Genomic DNA, 23134 nt, shown 5'->3' with positions numbered 1-23134 from the left:
AAACCAGATGGTTCAACCTTTTTCCAGCAATTGAGGGGCTGTTGCAGTTATTCTCCGCGCTCAAAGCATACATTCAGAGCATAATTTAGGCACCAGTACTGATCAAGAATTTTTTCAAGAACAGTTTTTCAGAAGTACAGTAATCCCTCCTCCATCGCGGGGGTTGCGTTCCAGAACCCCCCGCGAAAGGTGAAAATCCGCGAAGAAGAAACCATATGTTTATATGATTATTTTTATATTGTCATGCTTGGGTCACAGATTTGCGCAGAAACACAGGAGGTTGTAGAGAGACAGGAGCTTTATTCAAACACTGCAAACAAACATTTGTCTCTTTTTCAAAAGTTTACACTGTGCTCCATGACAAGACAGAGATGACAGTTCCGTCTCGCAATTAAAAGAATGCAAACATATCTTCCTCTTCAAAGGAGTGCGCGTCAGGAGCACAAATTGTCAGAAAGAGAGAGAAAAGCAAACAAATCAATGGGGCTGTTTGGCTTTTAAGTATGCGAAGCACTGCGGCACAAAGCTGTTGGAGGCGGCAGCTCCCCTGCTCAATCCCCCTACGTCAGGATCAGAGAATGTCAGCGCAAGAGAGAGAGAGAAAAGTAAGTTGGGTAGCTTCTCAGCCATCTGCCAATAGCGTCCCTTGTATGAAATCAACCGGGCAAACCAACTGAGGAAGAATGTACCAGAAATTAAAAGACCCATTGTCCGCAGAAATCCGCGAACCAGCAAAAAATCTGCGATATATATTTAAATATGCTTACATATAAAATCCGCGATAGAGTGAAGCCACGAAAGGCGAAGCGCGATATAGCGAGGGATTACTATATATTTGTGATTTTTGCATTCGTTGATATCAGTATCTAATGTGAAAATTGCAGCTATTGAAAGGGAAGAAACGTTGACGTTGGATGTTTGTAGTATCCTACTGTTGACAAAACAAACTCTGCTTAGCAGCGAAACTTTTAATTTCCCTGAAAGTGAGATAACTTTGGAAAAAACTGCGTGAAGACGGCCGTGATGAGGAATGCAAGACATTCATGACAGAGATTCAGTTTGTGTTCTAAATATGCATTGATTATTTGGAAAAGTGGATGACACCCTTCGATGAATTTCAGTGCTTTTGTTGGATGTTTTTAAACAAAGTGAAAGACAGTATGTTCAATGATCTGTTGCCATGCATACAGCATATGAGCGAAAAGGGTATTGTTGTAGATGATGTTAAGTTGTTTGACCAGTAATGCAACCCAAAATCATTCATAGAACAGAAAGATTACAAGTTTTTTGACAGCCTCCTTCATGAACAATGGTGTTCATTCTTTGAAAGTTGTGCAAATGAAGTCAGTTACTTAGAGCTGCTTAAAATCTGCAAATTTTCTTTTGTATTTTTGGGCACAATCCCAAAGTTCATTGAACATTTTCCTTGATCAATGCACAGTGGACAAAAGAAAGACATAGACTGTCTGTTAACTCTGTCAGTAGAATTCTTCTTACAAAGTACAATTTTAAAAACGTTTATTTTCTGGAGTTCCACACCTGTGTTGGCGGGAATGATGAACTGCTACGAAAAGTTGCCTCATCTGAAAAATATGAAACTGCATAGTTATATAGTACTATAACTTTTAATTTTGATGACTCATTTTGTGACGTCAAATTGGTTGTTTTTAAAGTTTTCATTGTAACTCACAGTTCACACTGTTTCGCTTGAATAGAATGGGACACATTGTTCTTTGTCCTCCTTTTTCATGGTTTTGTCCTCCTTAATGACCTTCGGTGTCCTACTTTGTGTTTGCAGGTATCTGGTAACCCTAGACAGGAGATAAACACAATTATGTCATCACAAGAAAATCAAAATCAAGAAAAACTAGTAGCATAGATCTTTTGAAATATTTTTTCCATGTGAAAAACACAAAATACTCAGGAAGATGTTATAATTTTGAGTGACCTACAAAACCTTTTATGTGAATACTTTTGAATGAGTAATCCACAGTTGCTTGACATTAACTAAAATGAGCTTTAGGTTCAAATGAGTTTACTTGAAATTTGCTTTTAGGTTACTGTTTAACCGGCTTGTATTATGTTGGTAGATTTATTTATTTTCTTTCTTCCAAAGGATCAAAGGATTATCAGTTGGTGACATGGTCACGGGACCAGACACTGAGGATCTGGCGTGTTGACAACCAGCTGCAGAAGGTGTGATTTGTTTTCTACTGTCTTTTTGATTTCAGCCTATAGAAATCGGTGTTATGTATTTGTTACAAAGAGCAATATTTCCTTTGGTTTGCCTGTGAATATACATTCTGTATTTAATAAATTGTATTCTATATTAGAAAGGAATAGTTAATTTATAATTGCTGCAGTTCAGAATTTTTTTATGGTATTCATATATTGCAAATCCACATAAAGTATGTAATGTTGTTTTTCATGTTTAATGTTGCATTACTTTTCAGAAAATTAGGGAATACTTGCAGAGGTTGAAAATGAGCTGTTTATTCAATGTACTAAAACAGATGTGATCTTGAGTTTATACATGTGAACATGTTGGACCAAAACAATATTTTGTCTTACTCCACTGCCAATATCTAAATTTACTCACAATTACTGCATCATCATTCTGCAACCCTCTCACACACTTACTGCAAGCAAAGGTTGAACTTCTGCCTGCAGACTACTCTTTACACCACACATCTTTTATGCACCCACAAACCTTTATAACACACACAGTGCATGATCATGCACACATCTCTTCCATGGCTCCTGCCCCTTTGCCTCCAATCATTACCTTGGTACTTCCTTAGTTTACCTTGAGGCTTTTCGTTTGAGTTAGCAATTGATGATTTTTCCCATCAAAAACAGGAATCATTGGTATGTGAGAGCTCCAACAGCAGTTCTTTACGCACTGCTCTGGTCACCATCTACATCACTATCATGAAAAGCAACAGACTCAGGAAGGATTCCTGATGCAGCCACAACTTCACCTAAAGACTCTGATTATTTCCATCTTCTGTCGTGCTTCTTCATGCATCACTGAAGACAGTAGTCATTAATATAGTCATTAATATATAAAATCTCACCCCTAAACTAGGAAAGGTGGTTTTGGTGCTGTTATGTACTAGTTTGTTTGTTTTTTGTGTATAAGTAAAATATATATGTGTATATTTTTCCCTCTTCTTTATTTGTGGTATTGCTTATAGTTTAATGCTGAGCTGGGACATGTGGTGAGGGGTCAAATAAAAGGATGAGAGTTGATCACGTTGCGAGGAAAGATTTTCGATATCAAACTACTTTGCTCCAACGATTTTCTGAATTTGCGGCAACCCGGGATTTAGTTGTTCTACCCGGTACACATCATTACCTAACTTTCTCAATACCCACCTCACCAACTGTTATGGTAACTTGTCAAATGCATACGTAAGGCAGCTTCTTGGTCCGTGTACTTTTTGGTATTTGAAATTTCATTTTAGAAGCAAAAATGAAAAAACAAAAATGAAAGGAATTTTCAGATTTTGATTTTTGATCAAAGAATGAAATGATGGAAAATAAGGTATTTTTTAATTCTGTGGTAGCAAATAACAGTGATAAACTTAAAATTACACATACTTTTCTCGATTTATTTGTGATTCAAATAATGAAAGTGTAATAGCTCAAAAACAACAAAAGAGACGCATTTTCATTGTCTGAAACCGGAGGTACTTCTTCTTCTGTGCGATTTTTGATGCCACGTACGAACAGTCCTCCTCCTCACAACATATCGACCGACGACCTTGAAGTTACACTACATGGCATCAGTAGAGGATGGATCATTACATTGTTTTTCGGAACAGTAAAAGAGTGACACTCCGGGACGAGGACATAACTGCAGAAAAACTGAGTCGCATCTTTCAGGTAAAAATACAAGCTTTGCAAACTTTGCTTCATTGATGTGGCAGTTCTTTTATGAACGTTATTGTTATTACTTACTGTGAAACAGCTAACATTTGGCGATTTCATTTACTAACACTAAGTCTGGCAATTTTTATAGTGCTATCATTTTGAATGGTTGCTCATTGACTTTTACCGGCTACTATAGCGAGTAATCGTTTCGAGTATTAACAGTGCGCATGAGTGTAACACGTTAGGAGAGCAACGTGATTTACAGAAAGTTTTCTTAACATGTGCTACACTTGTCAATGATCAACCATTCACACATTTACACACATTCAAAATGCTAGCACTACAAAATTTGCCAGGCTTAGTGTTAGTAAATGAAATCACCAAATGTTAGCTGTTTCATAGTAAGTAACAACAACAACGTTCATAAAAGAACTGCTACATCAATGAAGCAAAGTTTGCAAAGCTTGTATTTTTACCTGAAAGATGCGACTGTTTTTCTACAGTCATGTCCTCGTCCCGGAGTGAACATTGAAATGTTCTTTTAATTCTGAAAAACAACATAATGGTCCATCCCCTGCTGATGCCATGCAGTGAAACTTCAAGGCCGTCGGTCGATGAGTTGTGAGGAGAACTGTTCGCACGTGTCATCAAAAATCGCGCAGAAGAAGAAGTACCTCTGGTGCCAGACAATGAAAAAGCGTCTGTTTTGTTGTTTTTGAGCTATTACACTTTCATTATTTGAATCACATATGAATCCAGAAAAGTATGTGTAATTTTAAGTTTATGACTGCTATTTGTTACCACAGAATTAAAAAATACCTTATTTTCCATCATTTTATTCTTTAATCAAAAATCAAAATCTGAAAATTCCTTTCATTTTTGTTTTTTCATTTTTGCTTCTAAAATGAAATTTCAAATACCAAAAAGTACACGGACCCTTCTTTCCCTTTGTCAAATGCTATTCCTACATTTACTTGACAAGAATGAACACCTCCCTTGTTCCTTTCCCAGATGTTAAACCCAACTGTATTTCATTAACTTTTACTTGATCTCTAACTTTTCTATCTAGCACTCTCTCAACCATCTTCATTACTTGCTCCAAAAGTTTGAATCACCCTTTCCTTTGTATCCTGGAATGAGTATACTTCTTTTCCATTTTTCATGAATCTTACCTTCATATACAATCATATCACTCAGCTCTGTCAACCATTCAACTCCAGGACTATCTGCTGCCTTGTTTACAGCTTAGTCTGTTTTCTCTCATCAAACATCATTATCCCATTTGTCCTCTTCGTTTAGCCATTTCTCTATATACTTCTTCTAGGTTTTCTTAATACCAGTACTGTCAATCACAGTGTTCCTTTCAGAATTTTGAAAGCAATTTACATCTACTTTCCTGTCTTTCTTTTGCCATTTGATTCAAATCCTCAACACATTTTACTATTTTCACATTCAGCAGTCAAGTTGCAAATGGTGCTCTTTTGGCTTCTTGCATCTTCCCATTTGCTTTTCTGGCATTTTGCTCTTCTTCCTTATATATCTTGTAGCACCTCCTCTTTTCCTAAATTGCTATCTCTGTGTTAGCATTCCATCACCATATTTCCTTGATTTCATTTATGCTAAGTTGAACAGCTTTATTTTATCTTTTTAAGCTGTTTCATTATTTAATGGCAACCTATACACTGATTATTCCTTTGTTTGTTCTTTAAACTAAAACTATCACACTCAGGGCCCGACATTTATGGTTGCCAGTTTACAATTGGCAATCAGTTTGAGGCAATTGGCAACTTATTCTTGGGCTTTCAATGGCAATTTCTTTAGTGATGAACCTGTTTGTTGGCAATGGATCTGAACTGGCTGTTTTTTTGCTGATTTTGCATAATCGACAATATGCCAATCGTTAGTTGGTTCAATGTTTAAATTATAAAATATAACCTGTGCACATGTGTGCTGCACTTCCTTGGTTTCTTTTGTCTGGGTAAAGAAAATGTCCTTTATGCAGGTAAAAACAATTGGCTGCTGTGCAAGGTTGTATGAGCTGATTGTGCAAATAACATAAATACAACATCTCCTTTGGCTCAGGTCCCCAACATGTATTCAGGGCAATGCAAGTATGATTCCGGCTTGGAGACAAATATGAAGAGCTGAAAAATCCCACAGAACCCAGTAGCTGCTACAATGTCTTCTATATAGAAGTCTTTTAAACTGTTTAAAGATGAAAGATAAACAAAATGCAATATGTGCCAGGAAATAAAATCAGTCTTGATAGAATTAAAGCTAAAGCATTTGGCACTACAAATTTGAATAGACATTTAAGATTACATCACACAGCAGATTATGCTGGCTTTCAATAATTTTCATTACATACAAGTAAAAATAGTGTTATTTTGACAAATTTGCCCAACTTTCTTTTTGGTTGCTTCTTCAAAGTACTGCAGTGTTAATAAAATTTATTAAACACCAGTATATATTTCTGGTGATAATTATCTTACTTAATTTAATTAAAAAATACAAAGATGAATATTGGAGAAACCCTATAAAAGAACAAGTAAGAGAAATGTTTCTGAATACAATATTTGAGTAGAATGGCATAAAACAGAAGGGGAGCAGGCATGGGTGACACACAAAACGTCTCTGGAGTAATTTTACATTTAAGTCCTCTGTTTGAAGTTCATTTTGAGATGCTTCAGGAGTCTTTGGAGGAGTTTTCTTCTCAGAACAGTTCTCTTTCATCAGAACCTACATATCAAGTCCTCTTTTGCCTTGAAGTGAACAAAACTGGTGCACTGATAGACCAATAAGGTAATTTACTTGCCCTGTTGAAGAGGCAAGAGCATATTTTTCTGCACCATGCAAGAGTATAGAGAGAAAAAGGATTATTTATTGTAGTATTTCCGTTACTTGATGAGAAAAGAAGCAAAAATATCTGGCAATAAACCTGAAATGCTTCTTTTTCTCAAAACAAACCAACCAGTAATGCAAGTTCAGTTTATATCATTCCGTTTCATTTTGTTGCTGGATTATGTTTTTATTAAAATATGTAGCGGATTATTGCATGTTTTCATTTATATGGTGCTTACAATACAGACTATATTGCCCTCCATAATGTTTGGAGGCACCATAATGTTGAGGATAACTGGCATCACAGATGTTTGGGATTACTCACGGGTGTTTCATTTCTTCATTAGTGCAGGCATAAGATACACCCTTTGGAATCTTTAGTTGCCATTGTTAAACCTGAATGCCCAAGAGCTGTTCCAATGAAAGTCAAATAATCCATTCCAGAATGAAACAATTAGAGGCATCAGTAAAACCTTAGGATTACCTAAATCAACTGTCTGGAATATCATTAAGAAGAAAGAAGGCACTGATGAACTTAATAATTGAAAGGGACTGGTAGGCCAAGGAGGACCTCCAACGCTGAAGACAGAAGAATCCTCACTATGATAAAGGAGGCATGTATGTGTGCATCAGAGACTATTACCCACAGAAGACTTCATGAACAGAAGTACAGAGGCCACACTAAAAGATTCAAGCCACTAGTTAGCAACAAAAACAGGATGGCCAGATTATAGTTTATGAAAAATCCTTCAGAAGTCTGGAAAAAGGTCTTGTGGGCAGACGTGACAAAGATGAACTTGTATCTGAGTGTGGCAAGAGCAAAGTGTGGAGATGAAAAGGAGCAGCCCAAGATACAAAGCATACTGCCTCATCTGTTAAACATGCTGGTGAGGGTATTATGGCTTTCGCTTGTATGGTTGCCACATGCACTGGCACGCTTATTTTCATTGACAATGTAACTGCTCGGCAGTTGCACAATGAATTCTGAGAAATACAGAAACATCTTATCTGCTTAAGTTCCAGTAAATACATCCAAACCGATTGGACAGTACCTCATCTTACAACTAAATAATGATCCCAAACATATTGCCAAGGCAATTGAGTAATTCTTCCATATGCTGAAGAGAAAACTTAAGGGGAAAAGCCTATGAAACAAATGGGAGCTGTTTCTATACAGAGACCGCCATAATGTTTGGGACAAAGTCACATTTTTCCTTGATTTTTCCATCTGCTCCACAGTTTAAAATTTCAAATCAAACAATTCAAAAGAGATTAAAGTACACATTGGAGACTTTAATTAAAGGAGATTTGCATACATTTCAGTCCCACCATGTAGAAATGACAACACTTTTTATACATGTTCCCCCTACTTAGAAAAGAAAGGAAAATGTTACTTCAAAAATAAAAGATTTATTTATACTTTGACTTAGGACTATATGTGAACAGTTACTGTATTGTGCATGTGAAGCAAGATGGCACACTGATCTTCTCTAACTATTGAATTGATATTGGGGGTGATCAGATTACTCTCATTATTAACACTAGAATTACCAGAACCTACGAGAAAACTCGTAAATACGGCCCACCTTAAATCCGTTCGCACCTCTCTGTCAGTGTCTTTTGTCCTGCAAATGTGCCGATTAAGACGAGCAGCAAGCAGCCTGCTATTCCATCCCCCACCATCGCAGAACGTGCACAAAGTTCTCCCAGCTCATGCCTTGATTGATTATCTGGGAGTGTAGTGCTGGAGTTTTAGAGTGGAAATAATAGATCGTTATTTGGAACACATGCATTTCATATTGGAACACATGCATTTCATGTGTGTTCCGTTTCTACAGTAATCTGTGTAAACACATTGTTAGAACAGAAACTTTTTCATATCCATATTACTAACCGAGAATGCTAAACCGGATGATGGACGCAGGCACATCCGGCCATGGGCCGTAGCTGCAAAAAGACGTACTGCGCCGGCGCAACAAACAGTCCGCGAGAGTCGGCTGAGGACCCGAGAAAGGCGGACAAAAGAGGGCGAGAGAGGCGGATGAGGGGCCGCGAGAGACGCAGGCGCAAAAAGAGTCCGACAAGAGCACAGAAAACAGGAGTGAGCGCATACAGAAAGGAGTCACAAAAAATGAGGCTCAACAAGCACCAAAATAAGGAAAAGGCACATAAAAGAGTACTCAAACGAGGGGAAAGCACGAAACACATTGCACACGAAACTAAACACACCAAAAAAAAAAAGAACAGACGAGCGCACAATAGCAAGGCACGACCATACCCCCCCCCCCCCCCCCCCCACCCTACAGGCACGGGACGGGACGGGACACACACCAAGAGGGGGATTCAACAAGCCCATGGAAGACCAAAAAAAAGAACACAAAACCACCCCACAGACCCTACAAGCAAGAGACGGGACACACACAAAGAGGGGGATTCAAACAAAACACAGGAACACAAAAAGAAACAAAACGCTCGCGCAACAACGATCCCCCCCACACATCCATAAGAAGTGACACCCAAAGCCACATATTCGAAAGTGAACGTCAGCACCTTCACACTAGGCAGCATAGGTGTCGGCATAGGTGTCAGCATAGGTGTATGTCTTTTCAATAAAGCACTATTAACCGTTCAACTGCAGAAAAGGATATTAACAGTGACTGCGATCATCCTTATTACTTATCCATATTTCGCATGCTGAGAAAGAAACAAGTCATGAATACACGCTCACGGGTACAAAACGATTCGGAAAGGATAACGGGAACAAACACACGTACACGAAAGAAACAAGAAAATAGACGACGGCGCATAAAACGCGCTTCTGAAACACCGGAAGAGAAAATGTCAAGGATCGAAAAAAGGAAAGCACAAGTGACACCGTTACAGAGACGTGCCCAAATGGACAGACACAATGAACGTAGACGCATTCAGTGCGCGAGTCAAAATGCTGCATCGAAAGAGGCACGATTACAAACCGAAAGAGCTCGCGTGTCAGACAGTTGGCTGACAACGCCTTCAATAATGAGTCCACTATTGAGGAAAATTCATTGGGATTAATGGATGTTATTTGCAATCATTGTCATTCACTTAACTTCCCAGAAGAAACAACTGGCAATACAAATAATGAATTTACACGTTGTTGTCAAAAGGGAAAAATTAGACTGCCTCCTTTACATATAATCACCACGGACCAAGTGTCATTGAAACAAAACCAGAATAAAGCACGCTCAGAAATTAAAGACAGAGTAGAAAGGAAAGTAAAACGTCATAAACAGGTTGAACAAGGGAACCACGCACATGGACAGCAGGTTACAGATAATGAAGACATAATTCAAGCTCCGTATTAAACGTGCGTCATCCGGACACGTAGCTGCCCAGCAGGCACGGGTTCAAAACGCCGGGGGTAGGCGAGCGAAGCGAGCAGGGGGCGAAGCCCCCTTGTTTTAGTAATAAATGTTACAAAATGTAGGCACAAACTATAGAATGTGTGTAGCCTGAAGTCCAAAGATCAAATAAACACTTTCACAAAAGGTTCAAGGACGATACAACAACTTTCGTGGCGTAGCGGTAAGATTTGCTGACTTATAATCAAGAGTCCCCGGTTCGATCCTGACTGCCTCCTATATTTGCCATTTTCAGTAGTGAGCTACTCTTATTGTTAATATTATACAGTACACACATACATTTGGGGTGTGTCTGTAACAACTGCTGTACATTTATAGGACTTGTAAAAGTTACCGTTTTTTTTACTTTTATTCTCTCAGTCACGACCACGATGCATACTAAAGCTGCCGCCCCCTCCCCAGACTCCCCCCCCCAACCCCCACCCCATAGGGATTTGACGCTGTTACTTTTTATCTGAAACTGGGAATAAATGTAGATGTGAGTGGTGTTTTGAGGCAATAGAACTGGACATTCTCTGATCTGGAGGGATAAAAGACATAGGTATATATGATATTTGGAATAACTCAGTTTATGACCTTTATAGTACATTTCAGACAATATCGTAGCACGGATGCAACATTATTCATATTGTTCATATTCATTCGCATAACATCTTGAGGTAGTAATCACTGACCGCGTGTTTTTTTTTCCCCTGATCTTGCCAGTCCCCACATGTTGCTGTATGGTGATGTTTCTTTTGTACTCCAGGACATGCAGAGGAAAGAATAGTACAGAGGTCAGTTCAGCGCTATATGCAATCATCAAATTCAAATGTTAACAGTTTACACACACGCAAGAACCATCCTTCTTACATTTACAACACGTGTACCTGTTGCAATGCGCACACTTCTCTTTGTGCTGTGGTTTCTATTACACACCTGAAAGAAAGAGACAATATATTTTGAAGAATCGCTGTTCAATTGGGTGTGAATTTATGCTGGCGCTGTTACTTAGATTCAGATCAGGGGAGGCGGGGGGCTGGTGTTAGAGCGTGATCGTGATTGAGAGAATAAAACTGAAAAAAGCTAACTTTTACAAGTACCATAAATTTATACCCAATGTCCCATATATGTGTCTCTTTCTTTTTTTCTCCGTGCTGTAAGAACTGTCCTTCCTACATTTATGACGTGTGTACCTGTTGTAACGCGCACACTTCTCTCTATGCTGTGGTTTCTATTACATTGAAAGGGCACTTGACACTGACTCAGTTTACATTCCTCGGGAAGCGGCTGTCTTGGAACAGAAGCTTATCGATGTTGCATCGTCCTTTTCTTTTTCCATCGCCTTTTCTAGTAAGATGCGACGACGAAGTTCCTCTGCAAGGTGAGCCATGAACACTTCTTTTCTCAGTGGTCGTGACTGAGAGAATAAAAGTGAAAAACAATGGCAACTTTTACAAGTCCTATAAATTTACAACGGCTGTTACAGACACACACCAAATGTATGTGTGTACTGTATAATATTAACAGTAAGAGCAGCTCACTACTGAAAACAGCAAATATAGGAGGCAGTCGGGATCGAATCGGGACTCTTGATTACAAGTCAGCAAATCTTACCGCTACGCCACGAAAGCTGTTGTATCATCCTTGAACCTTTTGTGAAAGTGTTTATTTGATCTTTGCACTTCAGGCTTCACACATTCTATAGTTTATGCATACATTTTGTAACATCTATTACTAAAATATGAAAAAAATTCTGTTTTAACAATGTGTTTACACAGATTACTATAGAAACAGAACACACATGAAATGCATGTGTTCCAAATAACGATCTATTATTTCCACTCTAAAAGTCCAGCACTACACTCCCAGGTAATCAATCAAGGCATGAGCTGGGAAAACATTGTGCACGTTCTGCAGCGGTGGGGGATGAAATAGCAGGCTGCTTGTCTTAATTGGCACATTTACAGGACAAAAGACACTGACGAAGAGGTGCGAACGGATTTAAGGTGGGCTGGATTTACGAGTTTTCTCGTAGGCTCTGGTAATTCTACTGTTAATTCGAACAGAAGTCAAAAGTAATGACATGTGCTCGTCCTCCCATCATCCTTTCTACCTTTCTTGATTCTGTCAAAGTTGAGTCAGTTTCTAGCAAGATAATAAAGATTATCCTTCAATCTGATTTCACTTTAGTCTTTGCAGATTGTATCTGTTGACATTTATAATGCTCTCTTTATTGAATAATGCATTTTATCTTTCTGTTTATCCATTAATATGCAGAATTCTGTCTTTATTAGCTGTGTGCCAATGACATTATCGAAGCAGTTGATGACCTGACTGATGAGGCAGAAAAGACTTTACATTTTCAGGACTCTGAGTTGCAACATACTCCTGTTCACGTTACTGAAGATGAGGAAGGTATGGAAAGTATCAGTAAAAATCTAAATTCTTATTAAATAAAGTTAAAAAGAATAAACGTTTTGTATGAAAATATATAAAGTACGGTTTTTAATAAGGCATCAGTATTTTTCTGTCCTTGAATTAAAAACAAAAAAGGAGAAGCTAAAATAATACTGAATTCTTATTAAATAAAGTTAAAAAGAATAAACGTTTTGTATGAAAATATATAGAGTACTGTTTTTAATAAGGCATCAGTATTTTTCTGTCCTTGAATTAAAAACAAAAAAGGAGAAGCTAAAATAAAAGAAACATTATGGATTGATTCTTTTTGTTATATGCCCCCTTCTGCTAGTTACCTTTTCACTATTACATCAAGATCATATTTGGCCATGTACTTCAAATTGCACAGTTTTGATATAACACACATGTAAGGGAGATGTGGCTAAGTGAAAGTTGATCTGTGATCTGCTCAGGCTTTTGAAGATACAATAAGCAAATTTATACTAGCCTTAGTTTGGAATTCTAAAATAATTCTTCCAAATTCTATATTGCATTATTTCATTAAGAATTTTTATTTGGATGTGATTTGTATTGTGTTTTTGATGCTCCACCAAGGCTAGATTAAGATCCTTCCTACAGGCCCCAGGGTGACAAAGCTCAAAGGATTATCCCTACTGAGGAAACCCCTGCTAGACACACACATATTCACACATTATGAACATCACATATGTCAATAATAAATCAGGGACAGGAAATGAATTGGAAAACAAATTCAACCTTTCTATCAGGTCAATTTTGCCTTCCTTTTTTTTCATTTTTATAATGAGTGTAACATCACATCTATGAGAAATCAATGATAGCACAGTTAACATACATCAATTAAACATTTTTACAAGACACATGCCACTTTGTGGCAAAAGTTTACATGCACCTGAGGAGTCACATACTTGCACCAAACTAAATAAAAGACTGAAAGGGGGATCCTTCCAATGATTAAGTCTCTGCCCTTTGATGGTTTAGTGAGGTCCTCAGATTGGCCCCACTGCACTTGATTGTAGTCTCTTGATGGAACACCAAAAAATTATAGAACTTGACAACAGAGAAACTAAAAGTTTTAACAAGGTTTCTGTAGGTCAAATAGTGGAAGAATCATTATGCATATCTCATGTCATCAGCATTTCATCAGAAGCAGCTTGTCAACGAATACTACCCATACTTGTAACACATGATGCAGTTCTGCACAGAGTGCTAAATTTCTGATATAACAGCAAAGCTGTCAGTATATGAAGTAAACAACCAGCATCAGTTTTGCAATGAAAGGAGAACATGTGAGATGGCACGTTCTGGAGGGAGCAACCCATCAATGAATGCAGCTTATCTGCTGTGTTATTACAGACATGGCAGTCCTGACTATGTATGCAAATACAAGAATAAACAGTCAGTTTTCTTTGAGTTTGTACACATCTACCATCAAATCATGTATAGGTCCTGGGTCCTCATGCATAACGCCGCACATAGAATTCACAGTAAAACATGGTGTATGGACAAAAGTCGAAATGTGCGTATGCACAAAAAAAATAAGATTCACAAAACTGTGCGTAAGCCAACTTCCTCGCACTTCCGCTACATAAATTCCCGTCAGTGTGAAATGTAACACTCATGCATGTGCCTGCTGCTCAACCCTGTCTCCTCCCAGAATTACACCTCTTTGAATATGCAAATCAATATAAATATTCTCCTAAGTATAGCGTTCTGTGAAAAGACAATGGCAAAAGCACAGTGAAAGAAGAAGAATTTCAGCGAATGCCAAGTGGAGGTAATGAAAAACTTACTATTTGTTAGTTTAAGCAGTTGTATAAATAACAAAAGCAAGCTGATCGAAAGTTCAAGTTCAGAAAGTTGCACATGCCCAAAATAATAGATATCAGATATCAAACAGATATCAAAGTCGCCATGAAAAGGCAAGTCGTTGCCCACCGTTTAAGTGTCATATGGAAGCTTATTAGGGTACAGAGAAAAGAAAAAACAATTGGGGACACAGTTAAAAAAACAAAAAGCTTGAAATGTCAACTGTAATCTTGAAATTTCCATTTTAATCATGTAGTTTATTTTGTCATTAAAGTAGAGCGTCATAAACTTCATCTTAAAATCTTTTGATTTACTATTTTCTCAAATCCCATCGTAACTAAAATAGCACATTCTTAATTCATTCTTCTTAAACGGGCTTTCTCTAATGCCGACACGACACAGAATATGTTACATTCATACATTCTGAATAAATACTAAGATGTATGCTCTATATCATTGTAATGATGAAATGAATTAAAACATGTATTAAACATAGGGCCACAGTGGTACAGGGGTAGTGATGAGTTGGCGCCCTGTCCAGAGATTGTTCCTGCCTCCCGCAAGATGCTTTCTGCACCGTGCGTGACCCTCGATGAAATAATTTTTTCCAGCTGTACTTTCTCTTTCAAACGTACTAACCCCCAATTCCTGTCCTTCTTTTTCTTTCTCCAAGTAACCAATAACCACACAGTCAGCTCTTTTAGTAAAATTCAAGCCATCTGTAAGCTTACAACGCCGATTCTTCAAAACGTTTAAGGAACATTGAAATATCTTCGCGGTACATGTTTAATTATTCCATCCATCGATCCAGGGTTGCGCCAGTTCCAGCAAGCATACTGCGTGAGGCAGGAACAATCCCTGAACAGGGCGCCAGTTCATCTCTAGCGCTGTCTAATGTGTCCAGACGTTTATTTAATAACAGTATACATTATTTAAATGAAGTTAATAATGTGTCTTTTGTGAAAAGAACAGCCTCAACACACACAAAAAGGTTTGGGGCAGCCACCCATGTATTGTCCCTTGCTGCAAATGGGTTCTGATGACGCACTCATGTGCATGGTTTCGAGTCCTGAGTTGAACTGATTTGATTAGAAAAGATGGCGGCTTTATAAGCCGAAAGACTGAAGTGATATCACCAACAGCCGGAACTGGAAGTGCTGTCAGTCTGGGCGCCAAAACAGGAAACAACGTCGGTATTGGCGCCGGAACCAGAACTGACATTATTGATGGTGTGTCTGGAAGGCTTTCTCATATTTAGCCTACACAGAAGTGGAATTAGTGCACCCTGCCCCCCCCCTCGCCTGGCGGGTAATTACCTTGACTTGGTCCACTTAGCTTCCTCCTATTTGCACGTGTGACACTGTATAATGTAATATATATACTTTACTGCATTTCATCTTAAAAAATATCAAGAGCTTCAAAAAGATAGCACCTGGAAATCTAAATCAACTTAGAAGCCAGTTGTCATCATCTGTAAATATGCACTCTCTTCTGTTGAATTGAATAACTTTATTGTTATTGTATGGTACAATGAGATTCAATATGCAAATCCTCCATAAACTTATTTTACTATAAAATGGTAAAACCCAGATACAATGGGTAAAATACTCTGGTGCACTGAGAGTAACAACGCTAAAGCAGCTATGGTATTTGGAATAGTTTGGCCATTCCGTGCATCATTATATTGTTACAGGTTTGATTACAATCAGATGCCTTAAACTAAAAAACAATGTGTGGTTAATTTCAGTGTATTTGATAAAGCCGCTTCAGGGATGTGAATCAAGCAAATAAAGGGAAACCACACAGGAACAGTAGCACTGCTTTGACGCTGTGTGCCGCCAGTTTGCAAAACTGACCCGAAAACGTGTGTTCACATTGGTTTGAGCTGGCGTGAGAATGTGTGTGGCTTTACACCAAGTTTAGTTTTTATACATTGGATTGTGAGCATGGAAACGGGCGTATGCACCGTTTATACATGAGGCCCCTGGTCACCATTATTGGCACCCTTTTCATTTTTTGCATAATTTATAGAATATTTTCAGAAATAAATGGAAATGTACTAAATTTCTTTCATCACTATATTTTAATTAGCTATCCAGAGTACATTAACCAGAAAACATTATTGTTCCACTTACTGTACATGTAGTAATTTCAAAGAAGAAGCAAAAAATATGACATAGACAGTAATAAAGGCTCCCTTCCTTAATACAGGTAGTCCCCAAGTTACGGATATCCGACATACGACTTATGAATGGGGCCGCAGCTGCTCCTTCATCTGTCTGGGGCACTCGATGCAGTCTCCTCAGTAACTGCCGCTCCGTCGTCTTCGGCCTGGGAACGCTGCAAGCAGTGGCTGGAGGGGGCGATTTCGCTGCTCGCGCAGTGTAGTGTCCCTCGGGTGGCTCCCCCATTCATTCCCCGTTCATTCTCAGTGTGCGGCTGGGTGCGTGGCAAGCGCTCGTGTGCAGGACAGAGGCTTGATGGGGCTGAGGGACCAGTTCGCTGCCCACCCACCACGCTGCCGCAGCTACTGCTCCTGACTGGACAGAGTCTGGATGGTACAGAGGGGGGCGTTTCACTGCCCGCCCACCAAACAGCCTTGCAGTGTCCCATGAAAGGCTGCCCTGTTCGTTCTCGGTGGGTGGCTAGTGATGCTGCAAGCAGTGACCCGGTTGTGGCTGAACGGAGGCCATTGAGGGTGAATGGGGTGGCGGGGGGCAGCATTGTAGTGTGCCTCGGGTGGCTGCCTGTTGAATGGGGGCGGTGGTGGGCGATTCACTACCTGCCTTCGGCCGCACCCTGTTCGCTCTCGGTGGGCTAACGCTGCAGTCACCATATTGTATGCAAGTGGAGATGACTGTGTGGTGGGTGGTTGGTGAATTGCCCCTCGCTAACCCCATTCATTCTCAATAGCAAGCCTGCTTGTACTGTTACGTACATCAGGCATGTCACACACACAGCCCGCAACAGAAATCTGTGCGGCCTGCATGACAGATCCTAGTTAGCACTAAACTTGTACAAAATGATTACTATCGTTTGTGATTGAATCATTCTGCATCTTTGGCTTTACTTATTGACTTTTCTTACTTCCGCCTTCTGACAAAAGCACGTTTTCCAATGGCATTACGGTACCGGAAATGTCATCTGCTAGTATAATTGTAGCTGCGGCGTCAGCTCCTTGATACCCTAGGCATGACACTGCCCTCCCCCTCACGAGCCTTGACCAAAGTTAAGGAGCCGCGACTTCACAACTGAAGTGCTAGGCTGCAGCAGCCTGGCAGGCTACACTACTGGCTGGGCTGCTGAGACTGGCCACTGGGCAGAACTGACCATCATGAGTAGTAATAGCTTGCATGTTTTCACGTTTTTTTGCTCTAGTTTTATGTAATTTTGTGCTAGTATTGTAACGAACAGTTAGTGCAGACTACAGCTAAAGATCTGAAGTGGACACAAGAAGTTGGTGAGTTGTTTATTAACAAATTTTTGTGATTTTGAGTTTGTAAAATTAGTATAGGTCAGGGGGCTTTTTGCATATCGGTTTATTTTACAGTATAAACTTTGAAGTAAACTTAGTAAAGTAAAATTTGATTTTGGGAGGATTTGTTTTCCAACTTGAATTACTGAGCAATGAATTCAGTGAGTGTTATCGTGATTTCAGTTCACATGATCAAGACTTTGTGCTGTTTACATCACCATACTCTTACAACGTTGAGAATGCGCCTGAGAATATCCATGGAAATGGAACTGATTGAACTGCAGTCAGATTCTATTCTAAAGGCAAAATACAACAAAGGTGGTGTGCCAAGCTTGTATTCTTACCTGCCACCCTCGTATGTGCAGATCCGTAACTTGGCATCAAGAGTACTGTCTATGTTCAGAAGCACTTACCTTTGTGAGCAATTGTTTTCTTTAATGAAAGCTACCAAAACCCCACATCGCTCAAGACTTACTGTCAAGCACCTTTCATCCCTCGTAAAAGTTGCAGCTACACAAGATTTCAAACCTGATATTGACGAACTGGTTACTAACAAGAGATGCCAAGTGTCGGGACAAAAGAAATAGATCTCAGACTGTAAGACTCCTATATAAGGACCTAGCTAAGAGGCTAAGACTCTAATTGTATGCTGTTGTATGGAGATTGTATGGAAATAAATTGCTTTTCTTTAAACTTTAAGTGTTACATTTTTTTTAAAGTTTTCAGTATTGGAAAGAAAGCTACAGTAACTTTGTATAGTAGTAGAGAAAAGCCAAGCAAAATGAGACCTTTTATTGGCTAACTAAAAGGATTACAATATGCAAGCTTTGAGGCAACTCAGGCCCCTTCTTCAGGCAAGATGTAATACAGAAACTGGCGTTCCCTGTGTTTATATACACACTCTAGGACAAGAAACAACATTGGTAAATCTTTAAATGAGAAATTTTAAATGTAAAAAATTAATAGATTCATTCAGGCTAGGGTTAATTTAACAAGAGAGAGAAGAACAATGTATGGTGAAGATCTTTGAATAAGATAACTGTCCAACAAAGTCTTTTGAAGTTTCTGATGAATTTTTCAAAACAATGTGGATCTGTAGACAGGTTGTCTGTCATTCTGAGAGATGTAAACAATCCTCATATCTGGCCATAAAACTCTTGTCTTTATTCATAAAACTCTTGCCTTTATTCAAGCCATGTTGTAATGTATTAAATTTTCTCTCTTGCTGTGTTTTGAAGTTGCCCATAAGCACTGTGACTTTAAAGTCCCTCTCACAGTGTCCATGGCTGCTGAAGTGGGCCGCAACAGGAACATCTGTGTTGCCATGTTTAATGTGGAACCTGTGTAAATTCATTCTCTGGCAGAGTGTTTGTCTAGTTTCTCCCACACAGAGTGCAGTGTCAGGACATTTCATGCAGAGAATTAGGTAGACTGCATTAGATGATCTGCAGGAAAATGATCACTTTATGTGATGTTCAAGTCGGCAGTGTGGTATAACTATACGGTCTGAGTTGCCTTGAAAGCTTGCATATTGTAATCTTTTTAGTTAGCCAATAAAAGGTGTCATTTTGCTTGGCTTTTCTCTACATTCATAATGGCTAACACGGTACAACACTCTAGTACTACTTTGTATAATAGTAGTTGTTACAGTGCAGCCCGCTGACGCACGTATGGCAGTCGAAGTGGACCACCAATGCTAGTGAGTTTGACATGCCTGCTTTACTCATCCTTTACAGTTAAGTACCACGTTGCATCAGTTCTTCCATTTTCACAAAGAAAACCTGCCGTCCTTCAACATCTGCAATAAGATGCTGCAGATGTTCTATCAGACGGTTGTGGTGAGCGCCCTCTTCTACGCAGTGGTGTGCTAGGGAAGCAGCATAAAGAAGAGGGACGCCTCACGCCTGGACAAACTGGTGAGGAAGGCAGGCTCTATTGTAGGCATGGAGCTGGACAGTTTGACATCCGTGGCAGAGCGACAGGCACTGAGCAGGCTCCTGTCAATAATGGAGAATCCACTGCATCCACTGAACAGTATCATCTCCAGACAGAGGAGCAGCTTCAGCGACAGACTGCTGTCAATGTCCTGCTCCACTGACAGACTGAGGAGATCGTTCCTCCCCCACACTATGCGACTCTTCAGTTCCACCCGGGGGGGGGGGGGGGTAAACGTTAAAATTATACAAAGTTATTGTCTGTCTGTATACAGTGCATCCGGAAAGTATTTACAGCGCATCACTTTTTCCACATTTTGTTATGGTACAGCCTAATTCCAAAATGGATTAAATTCATTTAAATCCTCAGAATTCTACACACAACACCTCATAATGACAAGGTGAAAAAAGTTTACTTGAGGTTTTTGCAAATTTATTAAAAATAAAAAAAACTGAGAAATCACATGTACATAAGTATTCATAGCCTTTGCTCAATATTTTGTCGATGCACCTTTACAGCCTCAAGTCTTTTTGAATATGATTCCACAAGCTTGGCACACCTATCCTTGGCCAGTTTCGCCCATTCCTTTTTGCAGCACCTCTCAAGCTCCATCAGGTTGGATGGGAAGCATCGGTGCACAGCCATTTTAAGATCTCTCCAGAGATGTTCAATCGGATTCAAGTCTGGGCTCTGGGACATTCACACAGTTGTCCTGAAGCCACTCCTTTGATATCTTGGCTGTGTGCTTAGGGTCGTTGTCCTGCTGAAAGATGAACCGTCGCCCCAGTCTGAGGTCAAGAGCGCTCTGGAGCAGGTTTTCATCCAGGATGTCTCTGTACATTGCTGCAGTCATCTTTCCCTTTATTCTGACTAGTCTCCCAGTTCCTGCCGCTGAAAAACATCCCCACAGCATGATGCTGCCACCACCATGCTTCACTGTAGGGATGATATTGGTCTGGTGATGAGCGGTGCCTGGTTTCCTCCAAACGTGACGCCTGGCATTCACACCAAAGAGTTCAATCTTTGTCTCATCAGACCAGAGAATTTTCTTTCTCATGGTCTGAGAGTCCTTCAGGTGCCTTTTGGCAAACTCCAGATGGGCTGCCATGTGCCTTTTACTAAGGAGTGGCTTCCGTCTGGCCACTCTACCATACAGGCCTGATTGGTGGATTGCTGCAGAGATGGTTGTCCTTCTGGAAGATTCTCCTCTCTCCAGAGAGGACCTCTGGAGCTGTGACAGAGTGATCATTGGGTTCATGGTCACCTCCCTGACTAAGGCCCTTCTCCCCCGATCGCTCAATTTAGATGGCCGGCCAGCTCTAGGAAGAGTCCTGGTGGTTTCGAACTTCTTCCACTTACGGATGATTGAGGCCACTGTGCTCATTGGGACCTTCAAAGCAGCAGAAATTTTTCTGTAACCTTCCCCAGATTTGTGCCTCGAGGCAATCCTGTCTCAGAGATCTACAGACAATTCCTTTGACTTCATGCTTGGTTTGTGCTCTGACATGAACTGTCAACTGTGGAACCTTATATAGACAGGTGTGTGCCTTTCCAAATCATGTCCAATCAACTGAATTTACCACAGGTGGACTCCAATTAAGCTGCAGAAACATCTCAAGGATGATCAAGGGAAACAGGATGCACCTGAGCTCAATTTTGAGCTTCATGGCAAAGGCTGTGAATACTTATGTACATGTGCTTTGTCAATTTTTTATTTTTAATAAATTTGCAAAAATCTCAAGTAAACTTTTTTCATGTTGTCATTATGGGGTGTTATGTGTAGAATTCTGAGGAAAAAAATGAATTTAATCCATTTTGGAAAAAGGCTGTAACATAACAAAATGTGGAAAAAGTTATGCGCTGTGAATACTTTCCGGATGCACTGTACCTGCATTGTTATCACTCTTCAATTTAATATTGTTCTTTATCAGTATGCTGCTGCTGGAGTATGTGATCTATCTATCTATCTATCTATCTATCTATCTATCTATCTATCTATCTATCTATCTATCTATCTATCTATCTATCTATCCATCTATCCATCTATCCATCCATCCATCCATCCATCCTCACATTTATTGTTGCATCTGCTGTGTCTATGAAAGCTTTATGAGTAAGCCACTGTCTACAACTGCACTCTTCCCTCGTGTCTCAATTGCTTTGTCCACTATGCGCCACTTTGCACTTTTTTCCTTCCCCATGTCAAATTCATGCTGACTGTATTCTTCATATTCCATGATGTGTGAAAAACATTACAATGCCATTTCAAATTAGTTTATAGACTTTTTTTCACTTAAATGAAATAAGTGTAACACTAATAGTTTTCAGATGTTTTTTTTTTTTCATGATCATGTGTAGTGAAACAGTGAGTAATTGTAAGGGCGCAGGTTTTTCGTTGATTATTGTATAGTTCTCGGCTAAAGGCAGACACTGGTTCATGCCTTGACAAAATATATTCAGTATATTCTTGTGGTGGTGATAAGGGGTGTTTTGTTTAAAAAAATAATGAAAAATATCAAATAATGATCAGTTGTAGATTATGAGAAAAAAACATTCCGGGAATAAGTACCCCTGCAAGATATATTTACATTACTTTAATGTCTTCAAGAAGAGGAATTCCGTGTATAATGCTCCAATTTCTTTCCACCTAGTTGTGTGATCATCTGTTATGTGTCTGCCTTTTATCACATATTTCTACCACAGCTGTACATATTTTTATGCAGTATAAATCTGGTATAGTTCTGCTACTTTCTTAAATGTACCTTCTTGTGATTCCTTTTACTGCTACTATTTGTAGAATTGCTATAATACTTAAAAATGTTTACTTTGCTGCTGAACTAGCAGATTATTGAGTCATTACAAATGACAAGACGTTAGTAAAGATGCAGGCTATTGCTGAGATTGCTGTTTAATTAATTGTTGTAGTTATACTTGAACAACTTTTATTATTCACTTACTGAGTAAAACATTTAATTTTACCTTAAAAGGGATGTTTTTAAACTTTATTTGCTTGCTTTGAAGTTAAGTGAATTTCTTTTGGATGTTTTGAGTTTGCTTTTGACCTATAGGATGTTACACATTTAAATAAGTGTTCTATAAATATATTATTGCTGCTTTTCCAGCAATTTTTATTTAGTGTTGCTTTTTATTAGTGTTGGTATAATAATTTCTGTAAATAAATTGTTATTTGAATAACTCTTTTATAGTTCAGCGCAGTGAAGTTAATTCCGGTGTTGCTTCAAAAGAGAAGCAGGATATTGTTGGACTACCACAGACACTACAACAGGAATTCTCATTGATTAACCTTCAGATTCGAAATGTTAATGTAGAGGTAATATTTTGGTTTAAGCAGACTTTGTGTTCTTGTTTTTTTTTTTTT

At 39.1% G+C, this 23134-nt stretch overlaps 1 protein-coding gene across 2 annotated transcripts in view; it reads left to right on the top strand.

Annotated features, from left to right (window-relative positions):
* Positions 1-23134, top strand: part of wdr59 (WD repeat domain 59) — a 250263-nt gene that overhangs the window by 82849 nt on the left and 144280 nt on the right. For both annotated transcript variants that reach the window (XM_028810052.2, XM_028810051.2), the window contains exons 11-13: positions 2117-2196; positions 12395-12515; positions 22962-23086. In XM_028810052.2, coding sequence (XP_028665885.1) covers positions 2117-2196; positions 12395-12515; positions 22962-23086 — 326 coding nt within the window. The remainder of the gene's footprint in view (positions 1-2116; positions 2197-12394; positions 12516-22961; positions 23087-23134) is intronic.

The sequence above is a fragment of the Erpetoichthys calabaricus genome, chromosome 9 (genome assembly GCF_900747795.2).
Source record: "Erpetoichthys calabaricus chromosome 9, fErpCal1.3, whole genome shotgun sequence".
Taxonomy (NCBI): Eukaryota; Metazoa; Chordata; class Cladistia; order Polypteriformes; family Polypteridae; genus Erpetoichthys; species Erpetoichthys calabaricus.
Note: the sequence above shows the minus strand (reverse complement) of the source record. Positions and strands in the feature narration are given on the sequence as shown.